This window comes from Ursus arctos, unplaced genomic scaffold (genome assembly GCF_023065955.2).
Source record: "Ursus arctos isolate Adak ecotype North America unplaced genomic scaffold, UrsArc2.0 scaffold_29, whole genome shotgun sequence".
NCBI classification, from domain to species: Eukaryota; Metazoa; Chordata; class Mammalia; order Carnivora; family Ursidae; genus Ursus; species Ursus arctos.
Window position 1 is genome coordinate 12,339,375 of NW_026622974.1, and position 23,382 is coordinate 12,362,756.

General features: G+C 44.2%; 1 protein-coding gene across 6 annotated transcripts in view; it reads right to left on the bottom strand.

Annotated features, from left to right (window-relative positions):
• PKHD1 (PKHD1 ciliary IPT domain containing fibrocystin/polyductin) overlaps positions 1 to 21,153 on the bottom strand; it is a 445,064-nt gene extending 423,911 nt beyond the window's left edge. For 4 of the 6 annotated variants that reach the window (XR_008956175.1, XM_044387168.3, XM_048219587.2 and 1 more), the window contains exons 1-7: positions 20,967 to 21,139; positions 11,962 to 12,160; positions 11,093 to 11,227; positions 9,495 to 9,572; positions 8,713 to 8,857; positions 6,249 to 6,357; positions 1,876 to 1,933 (exon numbers count right to left, since the gene is read on the bottom strand). Coding sequence is in view for 5 of the 6 variants with exons in the window: in XM_044387168.3 (XP_044243103.2) it covers positions 1,876 to 1,933; positions 6,249 to 6,357; positions 8,713 to 8,857; positions 9,495 to 9,572; positions 11,093 to 11,144 (442 nt within the window). In the remaining variant the exon portion in view is untranslated. Of the gene's footprint in view, positions 1 to 1,875; positions 1,934 to 6,248; positions 6,358 to 8,712; positions 8,858 to 9,494; positions 9,573 to 11,092; positions 11,228 to 11,961; positions 12,161 to 20,966 lie in introns of all 6 variants that reach the window. The other 2 variants (XM_048219585.2, XM_048219586.2) reach the window with 2 other exon arrangements.
• Between the last annotated feature and the right edge of the window lie 2,229 nt (positions 21,154 to 23,382).

Consider the following 23,382-nt stretch of genomic DNA (forward strand, 5'->3'; position numbering starts at 1 on the left):
GCCTGAGAGCCGCTGTGCAGTGAATGGGTAGAAAGGGAGGGAACCTAATGCCTTAGACAAAGGTCACAGACACAAGGAAGCCTAGAGTCTGCAGTTCTCTGCTCCTATCAACACCTGGCAAAATAATTTCCCTTCGTTTTAATAGAGCTAAATTATTGATTCCTAGCTCTGATGGCCACAATTTTAAAAATTGGTAACAAGTTATAGAAATTGGGAATTCTGTGAGTTTTTGTCTTGTTCCTAAACAAAGCAGCCCAACAGAGGCTGAGAAATGGCTAAGCCTACCCATGATGCCAGGCAATTCTGCGTCATAGTGAAGGACTGTTAACCACAGACAGAAATTCAACTGCTCTTGGAACATCATCTCTCCTGTCCCCACCACCTCCCCCATCTCCCTGGCTGCCACTCTGGGCAGGCTTCCGAAATGAAATGAGAGTAATTGTCTGGAAAGTGATTTCAAAGATGCCGCTGCATGGATCCTGCCTGGAGGGACCACTCCACTCTACCCAGGCCAGCCACCAATCATTCCCCCAGAAGGTGAAGGAGACAGTGTGCGGCACTCATACTTGGTGGGAGAAACGGGCCTGACAGATCTGGGTGAGCCAACATCCCATTTCACACCTCTGATGGCAGGCTCCTTTCTCAGCCCTCACCCTGTGGACTTCTGCCATCGAAACAAGAGCTTTCTAACACCAGAACAGCAGGGACCGAAACGTCCGTATCTGATTTTTCAGACAACATCTCATTTTAATAAAACATGATCATGCCTTGATTATTCAGACAAATGGAAAGGTACAGATCTCTGAATAACCTGCATTAATAAAAACATGCCAGATTCATATTCTTCAGGATATCATATAAATACATGCATACATGCTCTATGTCTACACACACACACACACACACACACACAAAGTACAAACACTTTCCAGCAACTCAGATAGTCATTTTGACATTCTTGAGCAGTCAAGCCATTTAAAACTAGATCAGTTTATGCATTTAGACACAACTACATATAAACATTTAGCAACTTGTATTCCCATAATTATACCATCTGGAAAGCCTGAACAAAGGAAAAACATGAAATAGACATAGGAATTTGCCAAGAATCAGACAGCAACTTCTATATAATCCTAGCTGTACTTACAGTACTTACTTGTCAGGCAGGCTTAGCAATTCTTGAACCTATTTCTTAGCTGCAGTCCCTTCTTTCATGTAAATCTCAGCTTTCTCTCTCTTCTTCCCTTCTAGCCCCTGGCCTTCCATGTGGTAGGTAACACCACCACTCAGCACAGAACAAAACGCTGGATATACCTGCCCACTTTGGATTCTGCCTGTCTGAGTCCAAATCCTGGCTGTACACCCACTAGCTGACTTTAAGCAAGCTTCTTAACCTTTTAGGTTAAGGAAATGAGAATTTCCTCATCTGCAAATGAGATTAGTACTAGTCCCTATGTCATCAGGTTCTTACGAGGATCTAAGAAGATAATACATGCCAAAAGCTTAGAACATAGCCTGGCTCTCAGTAAGATTCCATAAAGGTTTGCAATGATATGGATGATTATAAAGTTGAGAGCAAGGAGGATTTCTACTTCCACCATTCTCTGGCAGTACCTGGTTTGATTTTACTGGCCTCTTTCTTTTTTCATGTTTGGATTTCTTTGGTTACCAGTGAAGTAACAGAGCAAAAGTGCCCAGAGGTGAAACCAAACCCAGTCAAAAATAAACCAGAGATTGGCACTTATTTTCAAAACAGCATCAGAGAAGACGCTCAGTGCTCCCATTTACAGAGAGCACCCATGTGGGTAGAAGAGTTTGCAATAGCTTTGGCAAAGGGATCCATAATTATTCCTATTTCAACAGGAGATTTCTTACCTGGAACCCCACTTGGTGGTGTAACTTGGTAAACAATGGGTGTCTGCCCTCTGGAAAACTGTTCAGGAAAGGTCATCACAAGGGAGAATTTCATTAGCATATCACAACCGCAAACAAGAAGCAAAAGTCATTCGGCATCGAATATTAGTTAAGTTGGTAAATGCTTACATTTCCTCAAATCAACTTACACCTATTTCTTTTTATCCCTGTAATCTATCTGCGAAGCAGAGGTGACAGATATTATTATAGTTCTTCCATACAGGAAGTAAAAGGAATTTTATCAAGGTCACATAGCTCTCTGCCCTGCACCATATTGTCCAAACTTTGGCAAGTCTCTTTCCACCTGCTCACTTGTCATACCCAGGAACACACTTTACCAGAAAGAAAGGTAGGTAGGCCAGGCTTGAGAATTCCATTATTGTAACTTGGTATCTTGGAATCTTGAAGGATTTTTTAATTTTTCTAGACAAGAATTTCCTTACTTAGATTGAAAGAATTGCAACTTAAATTATTATCAGCCAACATCTAGGCAGGAATTAGCAAGCTACAAAAAACTGGAAGTTGGGTAGGCACACAAGTGATGTGTTTTTTGGGAAAATGGATGGTGCCTATTGGGAGAAAAATTATTCAAATGATTCAAGGAATGGGAAGCAACCTTACTCTTTGAGAAGGAGGAAACAGCACTGATGGGAGAGAGGAAAGCCTGGTCATGGAACTCCAAACCATCTTTCTATGCTCCCTCCCCCAAAGCACATTATCTGCTAATTATAAGCTCCAGAAAGGCAGGGACGATGCTGGACTCAGTCGTGGTCATATCCTTGTGCACAGCCTGGGATAGAGAAGACATTCAAATTTTTGTGAATGAATAGAGCGGCCTGCTGTGAGAAGGTTGATCTGGTGCCTGGAAATAGAGGAGAGAAAAAGACAACTCCAGGAATTCCATCTCACCTATAAGCATCTGGGTTAGCCCAAGATTAGTGCATTTCATGGCCAGGGCCGGTGTGAACAAACAGAGAAGCAGAAGGATGGACTGACCAGGCCAAGGTTTGACCCACGAGCTAATGACACTCAGGAAGAGACCAGGTCTCCCCCTCCTGCCACCCTCACGCCCAAACTCCTCTGGACGCCTAGACCACCTTCATTCCCCATAAACTACACTGCTTCCTACTTGCAAATCCAATGAGAGCAGATTGTTTTGCTTGGTCTGCTTCCAGCATTCCAGGGGTCCACCTTCTCAGGGAGACTATCAGCAAAGAATAACTCCATTGTTCATTGACTGCCCTGAGCAGAGGGAAAGCCCATGACATTTCAACAAAGCTGACAGTGGCTTGGCAGGTATGGGGTTTAGGCATTGATCCACATGGCTGTACAGCCTGCCATCGAGGCTAGTTTCCTTCTTTCTAAAGGAGAAAGTTAAAGAACAGGTCACAGAAAGTATGTACAGTCAGGAGGTCAAGGTAAGAATGTTGTGACCTCACCAATTGGGAACTGGCTCTAATCTCACCAAAAGATAAGGATTAATGCAATTCCACACACACCTGCCAAACATGGACTCCCTACCCTGGTTTCTCAGCTTCCTCCCACACCCCAGCTTTCACCCCTCACTGGGCGACCTCCGTACCAATGTCATTTCCATTGAAAGTATATCCTAGGAGCCTCATGAGTAGAGCAGTGGTTACTGCTCCTTCTCATTGACGTTAGAAACGGAGGCGCAAGAACAATCGAGTCCAAACCAAATCAGGAAACACGCCTCTGGTTTCCAGCTTGCCATGTCAGATCTACCACTCAGTCTGTGAGCCTTCCACCAGAAACGCGGGGGCAACAGAGTGACTCCTCGATCACTCCCTCCTGTTCCTTGGCATGGTGGGGCGGCTCAGAGTTAAAGCCCACAAAGTCTCCCTTGTGAGTCCCTCTGAGCTGACACGACATAACAATGGTACATTTCTAAGGAAAACAGGTCCCGCTCACCCAGCAAGCTAGAGACATGACAAAGTGAAAAATTAATGAGCTTTCAAATCAAGCTTCCTGCGTGCTGATCCCTGAGCCCCAGCGAGGTCAGCGGCAGCAAGATGGGGGAGAGGAAACGCAGAGGATTAGGAGAGTGAAGCCACAGCCACCAGCTGCTTGATAAACCTTCTGTGAGTTGTTCAAACCTGTCAGCGCCTGCAGCGGGCTCTTTGAAGTGGACTGGCGAGATGGAATTAATTTTTAATACTCACAGTTCCCCCAGTCCCAGTCCCAAAACAGAGACACACCGTGTTTTATTTAGCTTGGAATGCCTCTCATTAACTGCGTCCCCTGGTGATTTTTCATCAACTCACCAAGCTAGGCGAAGCACTCAAGGACTTGTTTTCTTTAATGTGCAATTTTAGGGAGTGCTTCTCCTCTCTCCCCTTGCCCTCCTTTCCGATCTTTAATAAGTAGGAACACTACTATCCGGGGTGAAAGGAACATCAAAACCAAAAACAGCATGGTGATCAGGGAGCGTGCTTGGCCACCCGTCTTCTGTCGCAGTCACAGAAACAGTGGAGAGGTGGGGGTGCGGGGCTTAATAAGAAAGAATGATCTTTTTTTTTCTTTCCGCTGCATATGTACAGAAGCAAAATTCCAGAAAACAAGACTCTCTGGGAGTGAGAAACAATTTGTTAAATGTGAACTGACAGCAAATTCCAAATTTGTCAATGAATTGCCTGTATAAAAATGTGGACTGAACAGGGATGAATGTAGGAGATGACGTCTTGTGCTAAAGGAGCATTAATTAATGACTAAGACTTTTGTGAACAGCTCTTTGGCGGAGGCACCCTGTGGGAAGAACCATGACGAAGAGCTCTGTCAAACCTCAGCCTTTTATGAAAAGTCTAGGGCCCACCCTTTCAGAGATCAGTGGAAAACTAACCTGAAATGGACAATAGGCTGAACCAAACATAAAATTAAGACCAAATATGCATATTGCTTCTCTAACATAAGTTAGGCATTAACTCACAAACTCTCCCTCTCTCTGCTTCCCTTTAGCTCTGCACTTGAAGGAGAATGCCACCAGCAAATGCCCTTTCAATCTAGGATTGGAAAGAAGGGCAGGAATCAAGCACAAAGCAGAGGGCAAGGTAGAGCTTGGGTCCCTTCTTGCTACTGAGACTTAGGAGAATTGCAGCAGTGAAATGAAACATTGACCAATGACAATCTTCGCGGCTCCTCATGGGCTTCAGTTTAGATGAAGATTTAGAATCCAACACAGGGGGATGTCTGGGTGGCTCAGTTGGTTAAGCGTCTGCCTTCAGCTCAGGTTGTGATCCCAGGGGTCTGGGATCGAGTCCTGTATAGGGCTCATTGTTCAGCTGGGAGTCTGCTTCTCCCCCTCCCTCTGCAGTTTCCCCTGCTTGTTCTCCCTCTCTCTCTGTGACAAATAAATAAAATTTTAAAAAAAGCAGAATCTAATGCAGGTTCAAATCTTAGTTCTTTTAGATTCCACATGTAAGTGAAATCATACGGTATTGGTCTTTCTCTATCTGACTCCTTTCATTTGGCACAAGACCATCTCATTCCGTCCATGTGGTCACTAATGGTAAGACTTATTCTTTTTTATGGCCGAGTAACATTCCATTGTGTACATACACCCCATCTTCTTTATCCATTCATCTACCGATGGACACTAGGGCTCCTTCCATATTGTGGCTATTGTAAATAATAAACATAGGGGAGCATATATCTCTTCAAATTGGTGTTTTCATTTTCATCACATATATATCCAGAAGTGAAATTGCTGGATCATATTTCTATTTTTAATTTTTTGAGGAACCTCCTTGCTGTTTTCCACAGTGGCTGCACTAATTTACATTCCCACCAGCAGAGGAAATATAGTTAATAATATTGTAATAACTCTGTATGATGACAGGTGTCAACCTAAACTTATCATGGGGATCATTCTGTAATGTATAAAAATGTCAAATCCCTATGATATACACCTGAAACTGACAGGACATCATATGTCAATAAAAAATTAAAAATTAAACTAATTTTAAAAAATCCTAGTTCTGCCATTTAGTACCTGGATGACATAGATAAAATTATTGATGATATGGGCACATTATTTCATCTCCCTGAGCGTCAAGTCACTCGTCTGCAGAACCAGGATAATGAATAGCTACCCCATAAAATTGTTGGGAGCATCGAATTAATGTACATAAAGCACGGAGCCTGACATACAAGTGCTCCATACTTGACTTTCGATGGTATCGTCTCAGAAACCCCACAACTACCATCCCCCTTTCTTCTCACCCTGGAAACGCAGTCTCTGGCTGACTTCTAACTTGCTTGCTGACAGCACAAGCATCCCTTCAGATTCCCCCTCACATTCCTCCATCCTTAGAACCCACCTTGAACGTACAGTTGTCTCGCGGTCCTGGGCTTGGGCTGCCTCCCACCTGTCCCCCAGAGTGCACTTCCAGGTAGTACAGACCCTCGTGTGCTTCAGACAGCAGAGATCTGAGGGCAGAAAGTGGAAATCCTCATGAACCAAAAACTGAACTACCAAAGCCAGCAGCCCCACGTGACCACTCCAAATTTCCTCCGGCATCTGAGAAACAGAGCTACCCAAGGAGTCCTATGTTTCACTTTTCACCTTCTAGATCCACTCACCCACTAAGACTTTAAAGATTGGATCCTTCAGCAACATGTTATGATTGTTTTATAGAAAGTCCTTAAAATTTAAAAAAAAAAAGCTGTCTTATGCCTCAGAATTGTAGGTTCACAGGACTTCACGACTTGGAACGGACTTGATAGATAATCTAATCCTAGTTTCCATTAAAAAAAAATTTGACAGTTCCAAATAGATTAAGAAACTTATGTGTGTGAACACGACAGGTCAAAGGCAAAGTGGGACTTGAATCCTAGACTCTTTCTGATAAAAGGCATTCATTTCACGTGTTGCCAAAAAAATTCTTGACTTCATAATATTCAAGCAGTCCATAAACACTTCATATATCCATCAAGAGAGTCCTGGACCCCCTCTCCTCTTTTCACAAATATCACAGTGGTTTTGTCACCTCTTTGATGCTGCCATTCCTGTTGATTTTTGTAAGAGAAGGAATATGATAAATAAGGAGCTAGAATTAGGAAGTGCCTCCCCTCCAAGATTTTCTTACCAAACTCTTCAGTATGACTTTAAGTATTTAAATCTGCAACATCCAATGTGTAACCATTAGCCATATGTGGTTACTAGGTACTTGAAATGTGGCGAGTCCCAAAGAGAGTATGCTGTAAGTGTAAAATCACAGTGGATTTTGAAGACTTGGGGTGCAAAAAGTATATAAAGTATATCAATAATTTATATATTGATTACATATGAAATAATATTCTGGATATGTTGAGTTAAATAAAAATTACTAAAATTAATTTCATTTGTTTCTTTTGAATTTTTGATGTGGCTACTAGAAAATTTTAAATTACATTTGCAGCTCACATAATGTTTTGAGTAGACAGTGCTGATTTAGATGCTACAAAGTCTGTTTCGGTGAAAGCAGATACATCTTTATGATAATGAATATGACAGTATATCATTGATAATAAAATGTGCATTTTTTTCACATTTGAGGGTTACTGGAACTTGATATTCATCTTCCAACCAATGAGTACTTGTAAGAGGGTAGTGTTTCTTTTCCTCTGACAAGATTATATAAAATCAATGGTGCATCTGAAAATCAGCAGCATGTTGGGACCGAGGAGATAGAACATATAAAACTTCAGTTTTTATCTATTTCATGGCAAGTTCTTGCAGGAGCTCCATGCCCAAATCTACCATAAAATGTAAGACGTACAACCCAGTTTTAAAACCAATAGCAGCAGGGCTGTAAGAAAGTTCAGTTCAAGAGACATCTATGTGGCCATGTCTACTCACAAGGCATTGTGTTAAGTACCATAAGGACTACAGGGTAGTATTAACACATCCCCTGGCCTCAAAGCACTTCATTCTAGGATGAATCTGACAAGTGAACAACTGACATAAATATCATGGGAAACACAGGGCTGAGGAAAACAGGGCCACTGAGGCTACACGTGCCATGCCTCTCTGTAAATTACAAAAGGTTCTCCTTCCTCAAAATTGTGGCAACCGTCACCTGGATTTCAGCCCCTATAAAGAAGGGCAATATTATACTCAGTTGTATGTTCAGGGAAGAGGTGACATTTGCAGGTTAGGATTTCAGTAGGCAGACATGGAAGAAAGGGAGCCTTCCTGAAGGACAGAACAGAAAACAAAAGGAAATGACCATTTTTCTTCTCTTAAGCAATGATCCACTTTCACGCAGCATCTCTAAGACATGAGTAGGGAAAGAATGAACTCGTGGAAACTTCGTAAACCAACAAAATCTTGAGCAAAACAGTAGATAATCTGGAATCCCGTACAAATCATACAAAAAGGAAATACACTGAGGACGAAAGCAAATTTCTTTTCTAGCTGGTTTTGGGTTTACGCACAATCATTACAATTACGCCTATTTCGAAAGATGAGTTCTTTAGATGGTGAAATTGCACTGTTTATTGAAATCTTAATAGCGACAGAGCTCCTTGCAAATGACAACAAGAAAACACAGCTGGAAACACAATCCAACTCCTCCTTATAAGTGTCTCAAGTTTCTCAAAATTCTTCCCTATATTTTCATCCTCCCTTAAAGCCCTAGAACCCTAGTAGGGAAATTTTCAGAAGCATATTCACATGGGACATTTTTAAAGCTATAGCTGATAACTCCCTTATAAAGGGAGTTGCTCTAATTTGCCACCCAAAACTACTGAGATAAGCAAGGCACTCGCCCTGTCTGATCTTCTCCTACCCAGACAGGTTACCTGGTCCTGCACGTGAGCACTGGCAAATCCAAGAAGGCGGGAGAAACATCACAAGGGATACTCGGCAGGGCGGGCACAGCCACATTCACCAGGTATATCTCCAGCTGAGAGCCATTGGTGGGGTGAAGGAGCTCCGATTCCCAACCTGAACACAAGGGAAAGGGGAATCTCGGGCTGAGCAGACTTGTTAAAATCCACACAGGAGAATATAAAGACATGGCCACACAGGGGCAATGTGACACGCTAAGCTTGCCTGAGGATTAAATGACTACTCTTCATTTCCAAATGCATTTACGACTGTGGTGTAAATGGATGGTCTCATTTATACGTTTATAAAAATTTTCTCTCTTCAGGTCCATCCATTGAAACCCGGGACTTTTTCAGCTCTCAAAATTACTCTTTACCCTGGTACAAATGGGTAAGCTAAGCTGCGGTTTAGAAGTTCCCACATATAGAACCATCTGCAAGGAAGATAACCAAGATTCTGGGGAACACATTGCTAAGGACTATGCTACACGCTTCCATATCGTGTCATTGTGGGTTCCTAAGGTACCATCCCACAGCTTGGCATAAGAAAGCGGACATGGGCATATCTAATGGTGTGATGTGCTCTGCTTCTGTGACATCAGCAAGTAAGCATCTGGAAACACAGAAATCAGTGTGAGTGGGTCCAACGCCCGTCAGGCCCTCTTTTACACCTGTCCCTAGCCAAAGACTCATATTCTTTAGGATTCAGAATACCAGTAAATAAGAAACTTGCATTTGTTAAGACCTAAACCCACCATCAAAAATGACTGTGATCCACGTTCCCCCTGCAAGACTACCTTCTTCAGGTTCAATGTGGAAACTCAGGGAAGGCTCTGTAAATAAGTAAGAAAAACAGTGTTTTTGTCAATACACCCACTTCCCTAATGTTATAAAAACAAAAGTTAGCATTCTTCAGAATCACCAAAAGGACTTGATAAAACACAGATTGCTGGGCCCCACCCTTGTAGTTTCTGATTCAGTAGGCTTAGGGTAAGGCCCAAGAATTTACCGTTCAGACCAGGGGCTGCTGGAGCTACTCGTCTGGGGATCACACCTTCAAAAATTTCATTTTAAGGAGAGTTCTGACTGATTCTCTTATTTTGGACATCCAAAACCCCACTGTTCACCAGAACAATCCTGAATTTCTACTTCCTTTGGGAAGGGCCTCAAGGACACATTTGGTCCCTAATTAAACATATAGTATCTCTTCTCTCTTTCCCACACTCTAATTGGTTTGTCATACTTTAGTTGTAAAGTCACCATTTATTTCTTGTAACTCCACTTCCCAGAGGAGAAACTTCTAGAAGTTGTCCCTATTTCAATCATCGTGCTCAGTATACCATCCTTTGATTTCCTCCTTTTGAATATATGATCAGAATGACTCCCCAGATGGATATAAAATTCTGTAGATTTTTTTTTTTTTTTTGCCTTGCCTGCTCAGAGAGAGGCTGAAGCATGGATCAGTGCTGGAATTTTCTTGGGAGAAAAAAAGACACACTATAGACTACACATGCTAGGTTAGATAGGGTTCTCCCATCAAGACCATTGGCTGGGCATAATAATCAAATCCTTGTCTTTGAAGACACTCTTGGACATGCCTTAGCCAAGGCAAAGCCAATTCAAGGAACCATCAAAAATCAGTCAGCTCCTCAGTGAGATCATAGATAGGAAAAGTGTTATCTACAGAACACTTTTCATTTCCTATATCAGAAAAGATAAAGGGTAATCCAGGCCATGCTAACTCTGGTTAGCCCAGGCCTTCCATGTACACAGCAGGCATAATGCACAACCAGGGGTGATGGGGAATCACTCACATCAACACAATTATTCATGGCAGCCCCAGCCACCCCAGCCCATGCTTACCCTTCAGAAGCATATTAGATATTTCTACCTAAAGAAGGCCCAAAACAAATGCTGTAAAAAGATACCGAGGATCACCAAATTCACAGAAAAAATTAGAGACGTGATTTGAGAAACGACGAGTTTGATACAAGCAGTCATTAACTGCTGAGACAAGATAAGCTATTCCCTTTGGGAAGATAAAGCAATAAAATCTAAAAAGAATTACATCATATAGCTCAAAAAGGAATTATAAAAAGAAGGTTGTAAGTTATTATTAGAAGCTCTAGACTATAACAGCAACCTCCATCAGCCATTAAAAAATCGAAGTATATATCCATAACTAATTTATAACCTCAACTACTAAACAGAAAAAAATAATCTTTAAGCAGTGAAAATTTAAACCCAGAACAGATACTTCAAAACTTTCCCCCCAAATAACACTTTAAGTATCAATAGATTAGTTCTCAAGGTAAGTTCTATCTATAATCCCTTCAGAACACATCCTACTTACCTGCCAGAAGTAGTATTTCCATACTCATCAGAGAGCTCAGCCAAACAGTCATCCTGTCCACTTAGATCAATCCTCTCAAAACTGCTCAGACATTACAAGCATTTTCAATTCTGCGGGAGCAGTATAGCTTTCGTGCTTTATAAAAAAATAAAATGAAAAATTACTATCATTTTTTGCTCACATACTATTACTTGACTGTGCCAACACTTGGTAAATTAAGGAGGTGATACCAACATGGCCCTAGAGTCTTCAAAGGGACCCGCCAAACTCCCAAACTCAGGAGAAAAGGATAATCCAAGAATCTTGTATAAAATCATCACTATTCCACCCCCTCCCCCTCTCCCACCAACATATTTTATGCATGTTTAAGCTGGGTAAATAATAACAGCCTCTTTCATTAACTCATTATCGAACAAAGCTTAATTTAAAAAATAATAAATTCTAGATATCAAGATACTAGTGGTTCTTGGGTGGGGGGTAGGGAGAGGTTGTTTTTTTTTGTTTCATTTTGTTTCTACAAGAGTCTCAGTCCTCCAGGAAACCAATCAACACAAAAAAAGTAAAAAGTTTAACAAAGCAAGTGTTAAGTATGGTACTGGGTTTAAAAAAAAAAAATGGTACTAATGGGAATTTGGGGGGAAACAGTCCTGTCCTCGCAGCAGAGGAGAAAGGGAGAAAAGACACAGGAAGAAAAAGCTGGACTCTCCAAACTGGACCCCATTATTCCAGGGTCTCTCTACCCCATTCTTGTGAAAAGTTGGTGCAGTCCACCAGGCCTATCTTCCTCAACTCTACCTTTATTGCGCCATTGTTCTGCTTAATGCTTTTAATTCAGTGCAAAACCTCCATCATTCATAAAATAAGAATACCTCTCAGTGGGGCGCCTGGCTGGCTCCGCCTGTGAAGCAGCCCACTCCTGATTTTGGCTCAGGTCAAGATCTCAGGGTGGTGGGGTCAGGGCCCCCCTTTGAGCTCTGTGTTCAGCACAGAGTCCGTCTGCTTTAGAGTCTCTCCCTTCCTCTGCTCTTCCACCGGCTCACACTTGCTTCTCTTTCTTTCTTTCTCTCTCTAAAATAAATAAATAAAATATTTTTCTATAAAAAGAATACTTCTCAGGATTTCATCAACATTAACCGAGGTGATATAAACAAAGAAATTAACACAGGGCCTGGCACAAAGGAGACACCCCAGGGATGTTAGTTTTCCTTTCAGGGGCTTTCTGTTTCCAATGCAAAGCCCTGTCTCTGACCTCTCCGTCGGTCACGACCTGGGCCCCTACCTTTCCAATTTTCCTGGCCATGGCTCTCCAAAGTGAACCATGCACTGCACCGGACGGTTCTCCCCAACACCTCGAAGACAAGCCCCTTCCTTGGCTCCTGTGGCTGCCTTCTGCACTCCCCAAACTCTCCCATAGCCTAATGAAATCCTGCCCTTCCTTCCCAGCCCTGCTCGGGAGCCACCTCCTCCATGGCATCTGTCCCCTGTGTTGGTTCGAATGCCCCCTTCCCTGGAGGGCAAGGAGAAACAGAGGAAAGAGGCAGACAGACCCCTCCGGACTGGCAGGCGGCAGGTTCAACACAAGGAAACATACATACGGGTATGTCTCGGGCACCCTCAGGACGAGTAGATCTCCACACCTGCCTCCCTGAATCTTAAAAGTTCGTATAGAGGCCTCAGCTGGGTTCAAACGACACCCGGCAGGTAGTCTCAGCACCACACTGCTCTCAAGGCCGCGTCCCGGAAAATGGTGGCCACTGTGGGAAAGGTGGGCGGAGTGTACATTTCAAGGGGAGGAGTGAGGAGCCTCCGATGCCGGGGTCTACTCTCTGGTCAACTGGAGGTCACGTCCTCTCCATGACCTCTCCTCCCAACACTCCACGCCTCCTAGCCCGTGTTTACAGTCTCACGTGCCCCCTCTTCTGCAGTGCGCCCTGAACAGTCAGCAAGGGCTTCCGCCAGCATCGAGGGGGCTCGTTGCGCGGCTCTTCCGCTGCGCTTCGAGGCAGATACCACAGCAACGCTCCAGCGCGCGCAAGAGAAAACTTAGACGAAGATCATGATCCCCAAAATAAGTAATAATTTTTTCCACCAAGAGCCCCGTGATCCAAACCATTCATTTACTAAGCCCCCTAGCATAGAGGTCGAATCGTTCAGGGCAGTCACTTGTGTCCTGGTGAGTTAATTAGCAGGCTCTCACGAGTGTGAACATACAACACTGTTTGGAGAACGGCACAGGTGCCTCTTCTTGAGGCAATAATAATGTCCAAAGCCATCCTATTTTGGAGGATAGTTTTTCTCATCAGAGACATTTTGGTGTTCAGTAAGGACAGACTCTGCCGGCTATCATTGAAGGCTTGCTGGGTGAATATAGTGAGGGCTTCTATGTGTTTATGATGTCCTCCAGGCCAAGGGAGGGACAAAGCTGGTGGCCAAATGATTGTACCTGTGGAAAACAGAACGCGCTCACCTGGCCTTGAGGAGAGGAAGTTGGAAACTTTAGGAACTTGACCTGGTTGTGCGCACACCATACATGTTGGCGAGGGGAGGTAGAAGAGAGGAGATGAACTAAGAACTAAGACCAGGACCCTCACCTTCTCCCTCTTTCAGTGGTGTATGTTCCACTCCAAGCATAGTGTGTTTCAACAGGTCCAGCTTGCCACAGTACAACTGGATCCCAAAGGAGACTGAGTAGTTTCCATTCACCAGGGACGTGAAACAATTCACCCATTCCAGTAGGACATTCCATTGTAACGCTAGGAGATAATGCCTGTCCCAGGTATGATGGGGTTTGGTGTTCTCAGCAGCGTATCTTTGATCGATATGAGAGATGGGGCAATGGCTGTTTTCCATGACTTCCATATCTTTGCCATTTTGAGTGTCTCCATGGGGGTCCCCAGTCTGGTATATGGGGCAATGGGCCCTGCTGACTTATCATTCAAATGTCTTAAAATCTGGGATAGTATTTTAGCCCATCTATCCAAATGTTTTTTCTTGTTAGTAATTTAATCTGTTGCTTTAATATTATATTTTTCTTTCCTACCAACCCTGCTGCTTGCAGATTATAGGGGAGATGGACCCTCCACTCAATGTCATGTTCTTTTGCCCCATCTTGGACATCACGACCTTTGAAATGTGACCTCCTACCATTGTCTATTCAATAAGGGTATCTGTACAGGGTACTTAGCTTCTCTAATTCCCTAATGGTAGCAGCCTGGTTTATGCTGTGACAGAGGATAGCTTGGGTTAAGCCAGATATAGTGCCCATATAAAACAAGGCATATTTAGAACCCTCACTCAGAGGGAGGGGCCCGTTACAATCAATTTGCCAATCCCTCACTAGTTGGAAACTCCGGTGGATGGTCCCGGGACTCCTTCAGTAGTTGCCTTGGATTTTGTTTAGAACATACAGGACATGCTGTTACTGCATTAACCAAGTCACTGTATTTCAGGGCCAAGATGGAATCCTTGGCACTAGGCCATCTTATTTGGGTGCTCTGGTGACCTCCCTTTGTATGTACTCCATCTTGCTAGGGTTTGTACTGGGCTAGGGCATCAGCTTCCTGATTGCCGCGGGGTGTCAATGCCTTACTATCTGTGATATGGAAGACAGTGAGGGCTATTTCAGGCTCTGGCGGATGGCCCCAAAAGTCTTTCCACATATCCTGAGCCTTCTAGGGCTTATTCATGACCATCCATCCTTTGGCTTCCCACTATTTAAGCCACGGGGTTCATCTCTTTGTAAAGTCCGACTGTCAGTGCGAAGGGTTAACAGGCAGGATGCATAAGGGATCACCAGCGAAAAGACAGAGCTCAGCCCGCTGGGCTGTTGAGGTTCCTTCCAGCTCTCATCCAGATGGTGTCAGTGTTGGGCTGCATGGCAGCTGCAGTCCCTACAGAAGGGTCGCCCTGACCACAGCCATCTCTCTACCAGGCACCAGCAGGAATTGCCCCCATTTCCTCTCTCCAGGCTGCTGGGGCCTCACGGGGCTGCCTTAGGAAGAGGGGTGGGACCATCTACACACTCCACACAGCCCAGCAGCCCCTGCATGTTTTAGAGGGTAGGCTGCTTCTCTGCTGCAAACGGGCATGCCACTTAGTCCAAGCAGGGGTTTGCGCCATGGCAGAAGTGGGTCAGTGGAACATACTTTTAACACATCTCTTGACGGGAAGGGAAGTTCTGACTATGATATGCTCTTCCTTCATGTGAGGCTCTACCTGGAGGAGCACGGGGTACACTGCTAGGAGCTATTGCTCTATGGGGACATAGTGGGTTTCTACCCCCTTCTAGAGCTAGGACTAAAATCCTAGAGGGATTCTGTCTTTCCTTGTCTCTGCTATTGTGCCCATCCCATACCTCATGGAGTCACAGACACATCTAACTCAAAGGGTAGCCCTGCTTGGGAGAGGCCCTGAGCTTTAATCTGCTTCACTAATATTTTCACCTTCTCAAAGGCAGCTTGTTGTTTTGATCCCCGGTTCTAGATGTGCCCTTTCTTTACTAAGTGGTATAAGGGATGGAGGTATGGAATTACAGTCCCCCCAAGTCCCCAAATCCGTACAAAGTCTTGCATCTCTTTCATATTTTTAGGGGTTGGATAGACTTACATCTTATCAATCATAGCTGCCAGGATAATGTGCATCTTACCCAAACAGCTCCCCAAATTTTTATGGCACTGCCTTGGCCTTGAATTTTCTGTGGGTTCACTGCCCATCTTCTCCCACAGAGATGTTTCAGCAAATCCTGCAAAGTGTCCTGCAGCGGAAACTAGTCTTCAAATTTTAATATGATATCATCAATGTAATAGGCCCATTTTTATTGATGTGGAGAAGGAGACCAGGGACAGGTCTCAGATTACCATCTGGGAACACATTGTGGAGCTGCGCAAGTAGCTTGGGGAAGTACTGGCATCGTGCATTGTTGCCCCTCCCACATGAAGGCAAATTGATCTTGTGACTCAGTGGCCAGTGGTATACCTAAAAAACCTTTTGCTAAGTCTAGCACAGCTTGGTACGTTCCTAGGATGGTGGTCACAGTGTCTAGGACACCGGCAATGTTGGGCACAGCCACCTGGGGGGCATGACATTAGTCAATTTTTGGTAGTCTACTATTATCTTCCATGAGCCATCTGGCTTTTTTATTGGCCATACAGGGCTGTTGAAAGCATTATGGGCAGTGTATACCATACCCACCCAGTACAGTTCTTGGATAGTTTTCCTAGGTTCTTGTGTCCCCCAAGCAATTTGTATTGTTTCACAATTAGCATTTTCAAGGGGGTGGTAGACTTCCTGATTCCCAGCTGGCATTTCCCCTCAGAACGGGTTTGATGATGCCACCCTGGAGGCAGAATTCAATTAAGGTTTGCAGAGTGTGACCTTGTAGGCTCTGGATGCCCAGTGTGCTCGCTCGTATTGAAGATAGAAACTTTGTATTCTTGAAGCACCTGTGAGGCACGGTCCATTAAGTGTCTGGCTCTTGGTTCCAGCTGAGCATGGAGTCTACTTAAGATTCTCTCTCCCTCTCCCGTTGTCCCTCACCCTAAGCGCACGCTCTCTCTCTATAAAATAAATAAATAAATCCTTAAGAAAAAAAAAAATCTTTGTATTCTTGCAGAAGAGAATGACCAATTTGTAGTAGTGTCCCAGCAACCTTCCTGACCATAACTGTTTGTCCTCAGTAACCATCAATGGCGTGAGGGGGCCAGAAAACTTCTGAGGGTTACCATGCGTTAGGGTGCATTCAGCTCTGGTATCCACCAGAGACATCACCTCTTGATAATCTCTGGGGGACCAGTGAACAGTGAGCTGAACATGAGGTCTCCAACCTCCTTTACTGGCTCTCCCCTGGAGGCGATCGTGGGGTGCACCCTATACGGAAGGTGTGGAAGGCACCCACCTCAAGTAGGACTGTATCCCGGCGGCCTCTGCGGGAGCAGATGGGGCAGCAGGGATGGTAGGGGCCAAGGGAACTGGTCTGAATTGCCGTTCAGGTTTTAAGGTCTTCCACTGGCCAACCAACAGAGAGCATTGGATTGCCGGTCTGTTTTTCAGAGGGAGGCCTGGCAGCAAGGACGTCAAACCACAGTAACATCCTCATTACCTTTATCAGACACTTTACAGCCAGTTGGAACAGCTTTTCAGCTTTTTGAGTTCCCTCTCTGTTCCAGATCTTTCCCACAGCCCATACCCCCTCCCAGGATTTGTCAGTTTTGCCTAGATCAGTGATGGATGGCCCAACATCATTAATGTCTTGTCCCACGATTGGACTCGGCATGGATCTCTGCGTTCCATACTGGGTGCTGAGGGCACACTGGGGTAACTTGGCTTTCATTCTTGAGGTGACTGTGGCCTGAGTGGGGCAGTCAACGACAGGGACATTGATTCCCTGTCTCATGTCCAATTCCCTAAGAATTTCTGGTACCCTCTCTATAGATTTCCACGACCTCTTGTACCCAGGGAGAGCCCCCTTTTGGGCCAAGCCTCCCTACAGGCTAGAATAATCCAATCTATAAGGAAGTGAGTCCCTTGAATGCCTGAACGTCACACAGGCACTGCTGGCAGGCAGAGTATGTGGCGACATTGCTCCTCTTCTCTGTCTCCTACCTATTCAGAGAAATGACACGGCCACTTGGATCCATCCCATAGCCACGCTAACCACACCTGGATACTTACCCTTCGGGGAATTTGGCATCTGTATCAATAAATTCCGTGGGAGTATATTGTGTCATCCCGAATGTTTCCTGAATGAACCGGCGGCTGCCCCGGCGGGCTGGGCTTGCTGCTGCTGTGCTTTGTGCTTTCCTTTGTATTAGGGCTGGGATGGCACGGGGCTCTTTGTCCATTTCATAACATCCCCCTCAACATCCTCCTCCTTGCTCTCCTCACTTCCCCGGGATTCCACCTCTTTGCATCCCAACCAGGCTTTGTTGTTAGTGCTGGGATCTTAATCCATGGCATTTTGTGCCCTCCTCGCTCCGGCACATGAAGATCTCCAGCTGATTACCCTGCTCTTCCACCTTGTCTGCCAGCCGTAGAGCCAGCAGAGGAGGGCACACCTGCACGTCCTTCTCTAACATCAGCTCTTCTTCCAACTTTCTAGCTTTGAGTTTCAGCCTGTAGTGGGGCATCGGTGTCTGGCCAGATGGCTCAGAGCAGAGGAGAGCCCACTGCAGCAGATCTTCATTTCCCCTCTCTGCCACCTGGTGCTCCACGCAGGTCCTCCACCCAGCATGTGGGTCCAGCTGGCATTTTCTGGTGTCCTGGCACTCACGTGGTAATCCACAATCATCTCACATCCAGGCCACCCCTCCCTGCATGGAGGCCACTGGCCAGTGCAGGATTTCCCCTGCAGATACCTCTTTCCTAAGGCCCATGTCTCTGGTCTCCTGGCTGGATGGCCAATCATTGGCTTGCAAACTGACTCCTGTACTCAGAGGGCAGGGAGAGACCAAAGAAAGAGGCAGACTGCTCCCGATTGGTGGGTAACAGGTCTAATAAGCAAGGGAATTTACATATGAGGCTTGTCTCTGGCAGCCCCAATGAGAGTAGATCTCCATATCTGCCTGCCAGAATCTTCAAGTCTGTATAGAGGCCTTCACTGAAGTTAGTCATGTAGGCCGTCCGGAGAGTCTCAACAACACATCACGATCTCAGGGCTGTCTCCTTGAAAACATCTTGCCCTGTGGGAACAGCGGGATGGGGGAGGGGCTGCGGAGCCTCCAACTGTCCTTGTCGAACTCAGGTCAACCAGCAGTCACGTCATCTCAAGACCTCCTCTAACATCCAGCCATTCTGATTCTTGTCTCCCTTTCCTCTCTGAACCTCTAGCTCATGTCCTGGGCAGCCTGGGCCACATGGTGTACATGTGCCTCTTCTTTTAAATTATCTCTTCCCCAAAGAGGTCCAGGGCCCAGTCTTCTATTTCCACAACCGTCTCTGTGTAAAGGTTCCACAGGTCATTCAGTAAATTCTGGCTGGTGAATATATATTTTAGAACTCTATGTCTGCTTTACCTAATCTGACAGAAATGGCTTTCACACATGTGAGATGGGCAGAATCCATGGAAGCCTAGCTAAAAACCATATGCCTTGGATAACGCCCTGATGACTGCTCCGGAGAGGCTGATGAGCTCCTTCCGGGCACCCCCAAGTCAGACGACACAGACAAAATCCTCTGAAAAATACTGGCTGTGATATTTTCTAAAAGTTAAAAAAATTCTACCGGGTATTTACCCAAAGAATTCAAAAACACTAATTCAAAAGGATATAAAAACACTAATTTGGAAGGATATATGCACCCCTATGTTTACTGCAGCATTATCAACAATAGCCAAATTATGGAAGCAGCCCACATGTCTACTGATAGATGAATGGGTAAAGATGTGGTGTATGCAGTGGAATATTATTCAGCCATAAAAAAAGTATGAAATCTTGCCATTTGCAACATGGATGGACCTAGAGAGTGTAATTGTAAGTGAAATAAGCCAGTCAGGAAAAGACAAGTGCCATATGATTTCACTCATATGTGGAATTTAAGAAACAAAACAAACAAAGGGGGAAAAAAAAGACAAACCAAAAAACCAGACTCTTAACTATAGAGAACAAACAGAAGGTTACCAGAGGGGAGTTGGGTGGGGTGATGGGTGAAGTAGGTGAAGGGGATTAAGAGTACACTCAACGAGCACTGAGTAATATACAGAATTGTGATTCAACAATTATGTTCGACAGAATTTTTGAATCAATATCGTACACCTGAAACTAATATAACACTATATGTTAACTATACTGGAATTAAAATTAAAAAATAATAAAAAATAAAAGTTAAACAAATTGACAGAACTAAATACGTGTATATATTACTAAATACATATTTAATTTATATTTTTAAGAAAACAACGAAACTAGCTAACATAGTTATACCCTTTCAGAAAATATAAAAGCCACAATAAACTCCCAGAAAAAAGAATATCTGCATGAAACTTAGAATAACTTATAGGAACGTCCTGATTAAGATAACCCAATATATGAAATAATCTATATTTAATTAAACTCCACAAACATTTATTATATTCCTAGTATATGCTGGGCACTGTGCTAGGAGCTGGGAAAACAGAGACAATCTTAGTACATGCCTTCAAGTCCCCTGTGGATAGGATAGGGATGGAGGCTACTTACATTTATGAAAGGAGATCTATAATATCCAAGTGGATTCAACAAGTGTTCCTGTAAGTTGCAAAATTCTCTACATTTTTACATCTATTTGGAATAGAATTCAATTTTAAAACATTCAATTTTCAGAAATACATCTACCACATAGGGAAAGATACCCAGGAGTATTTGCTACTCAGTCCAAAGAACAGGATTTGACTTGCCTATGACACCCAACAGAATATTCTCAGCACAGGAGAGTCTATTTTCAATCTGGCTGCATGAATTTACTATTTCATTTCAATGCCTGCTTCCCATCTTGGAACAACAGAAGTCAATAGTTATACATTGGTTTTCTTAAAGTTCTATGTTCAGACCTGCATTTTTCTTCTAGAATAGAGCAATCAAATCAATAATAAGCGTAATTTTTCTTAACATGATTAATCCACTAATTCCTCCAGCCTCCACTTAATTCTCCCAACCAGAGAATTTCCAACCGAACAAGAGCTGTGAGCATTTGGTCAAGTCTCCTCTCAGCCCCCTCTCTCTCTGCTCCCATTCCTCCCCTTCCTCTTGTTCTCCCTCCCCTATCACCTTCCCCTCCTTTGGAACTCAGAGAATAGTAAGTTTGCTAATATAGATCCTCCATTTCCTTTTGCTCACCCGGACTTTGGCAAGAGACACAATACCTAGAGAACAGAGAGCAGAGACGTTTCTGAATCACACGGTACCTTTTCTGTTTCTGTCTCGTTGTGACTCAAGGGAAAGATTATCTTTCCTTTCTAAATGATCCTGTTTCTGTCTGACGAGAATCAATGGCCATGTTTTCTGGTTAACGCTCAGCCAGTGGTGCTGTGCAGGTAACCCACTCTCGTTGGACTGTAACTCACCTAACTCGTTTGTGTCCTGGCCAAACATGCACCAAAGTAAGAGTTCAGAACGGACCACAGGGCAAGTTTAATGATTAACACAAGCTACGTAGGCTTTTTCCTCAGGGACTTTTATTAATGACCAAAGAAAGAGCGTCTTACATTTTTCTCCACTTACTGCATGAGCCCCAGATAAGAATTTTAAGTAAAAGTCCACCCAGTGAGACAAACAGGCATTCAATGATTGAAAGAATTTGCCAGGAAGTTAGTGACCAAACACAGGGCCCAGGACAAAGGCCCAGCGGAGGGCTGGTCCCTATTTGTGAACAGTCTTTTCATCGAGAGGAATGACTCGTGAGTTCCCTGCTATGGGCTGACACTCTCCCTACAGGGGTGTGCGTCTAAAGAAACAGACAAAGGAAGTGACTTGTTCAAAGTCTTGCTAAGAAAGGGCCCACTAGCCCTCTTTGTTGTTTTACTTTCCTCCCTCCCTTCTGACCTCGCTTTCTTGACCAAGAACAGGTCCTTGACTTGTACTCATCACCTTCTAGTAGGACCCAGACCATGGGTCTCAGTCGTTGATTTGATTCTCTTGATAAAGAATCAGAGAACAAGCAGACCCAGGAAGTCAACACCAGCCACATTTTTCATCGGTTCATGTCTGACTTCTCTGTCTCTGTCCCACCACCCATTCCAATTTATATCCCAGCTTCCTGAGCATGTCAGTCTATGCCCAGTGGTTCCTGATCAAAAGAAATGCTCATCTTTTCCTGAACTTTCCTTTGGGAGGGGAACCTTTCCAGTAGAATTTAATAGCCCTGAGTATCCACCTCAAAGGACTATCATCAGACCTAGGAAGCATCCCCAACGAGACCAGATTTAATCCACGGGACTATAGCACAATTCTGATGATAATAGTAAACCTATTGTCTGAAAAGTATCAGAGGTTACAGCAAATCTGCCATGTAACGCACCCTGCAATCAGTGACAAGCAGGGTGCTTTTCCTAGTGCTGCAGCCAGCAGTACGGAGACAGGGTGGCTGGAGAGGTTGGGCTAGTAGGGAATCAACCACCCTGCCACCCTACCTGCCTGCTCAACCTCAGTTTCCACTCTGGATCCCCCCAGTGCAAGTCAACAAGCACCCTTCAAGCCACCCTTGTGTACTTGGCACATGAGTAGTGGGAAGGAGAGGACAGACCAGGTGGGAGAAGATAATCAAAGGGGATTTCAGAATTATTGTTAATTTCTTATTTTTGTAAAAGAAAACATATTCATGAATCACTCAGCTGATTCAAAATGATTTTTTAAAGAATATGACACAGTTTCTGCCCTCAAAACACTTGCTGTCTGGCAGGGGGGACAGAAGCATGATCAGATTAGATTACTACAGTGGAGTAAGTCTCCTGGTAAAGACCTAACCATGTTTTATTTCTTGTTACTTTAGCAAAAGGTTTCCAAAACTTAATCTCACTATTCTTGGGTAAATAGCCTAGACTAGATATTTATAATTCTCTTTGCCAGCCTAGCTGTCAAGATATTACCCAAAAGCACCCCAAATTTCTTATGGGTAGATTTAGTACTCCATTCTTGACCAAAAGAATCCTGACGACTCTGGCTTCTGTGCTCTAGGAACTTCCTGGCAGTTAAGCAAGCTCTACTGTTAAAGAAATGAACAGAAATGAGCCATTTAACGTTCCAAGGCCTAAGGGAGAAGTTGTAGAACTCTACAGGGAATGGTATGCCACCTGAGAGCTTGGGAAGCCTCAAGTACTCCCCTCTGTGAGTTCCCACATCCACCTCAAGACCCCCGAAGCTAGGCACAGATTTAAGCTGGCCAAGCAAATGCAACTTCTAGACATTTAATCATACTCCAAATTCCCTCTCATATAGAAAATCTAAATAAAGTCTTGAGCTCAGGTCTCTGACCCAATGATAAAGACAAATGTTCCTTAGAAGGTAGCCTGACCATGGTTCCCCTGCCACCATAACAGAGGTGGCCATGCCCACCCCCAGACATTGACACTGTTCCACAGGAAGCTATTTCTATGAGAGTTTATGAAATCTTGGCACAAAAATTTTTCCCCAGGGCTATGAAGCCAACTTAGGGAGGTCAAGGGAGAAAGTCATTCTCTGACCCCTTTCTCTTGGATTCTAACACCAGTCTGAATTCCTGGGGACTAGCAACTTTAGGAAATGGGGGGACAGGGGCACATGAGAATGCACCTCGCAGATCCCCAATTATGGAAAGCATAATCAAATAAGTGTCTCGATGTTGTG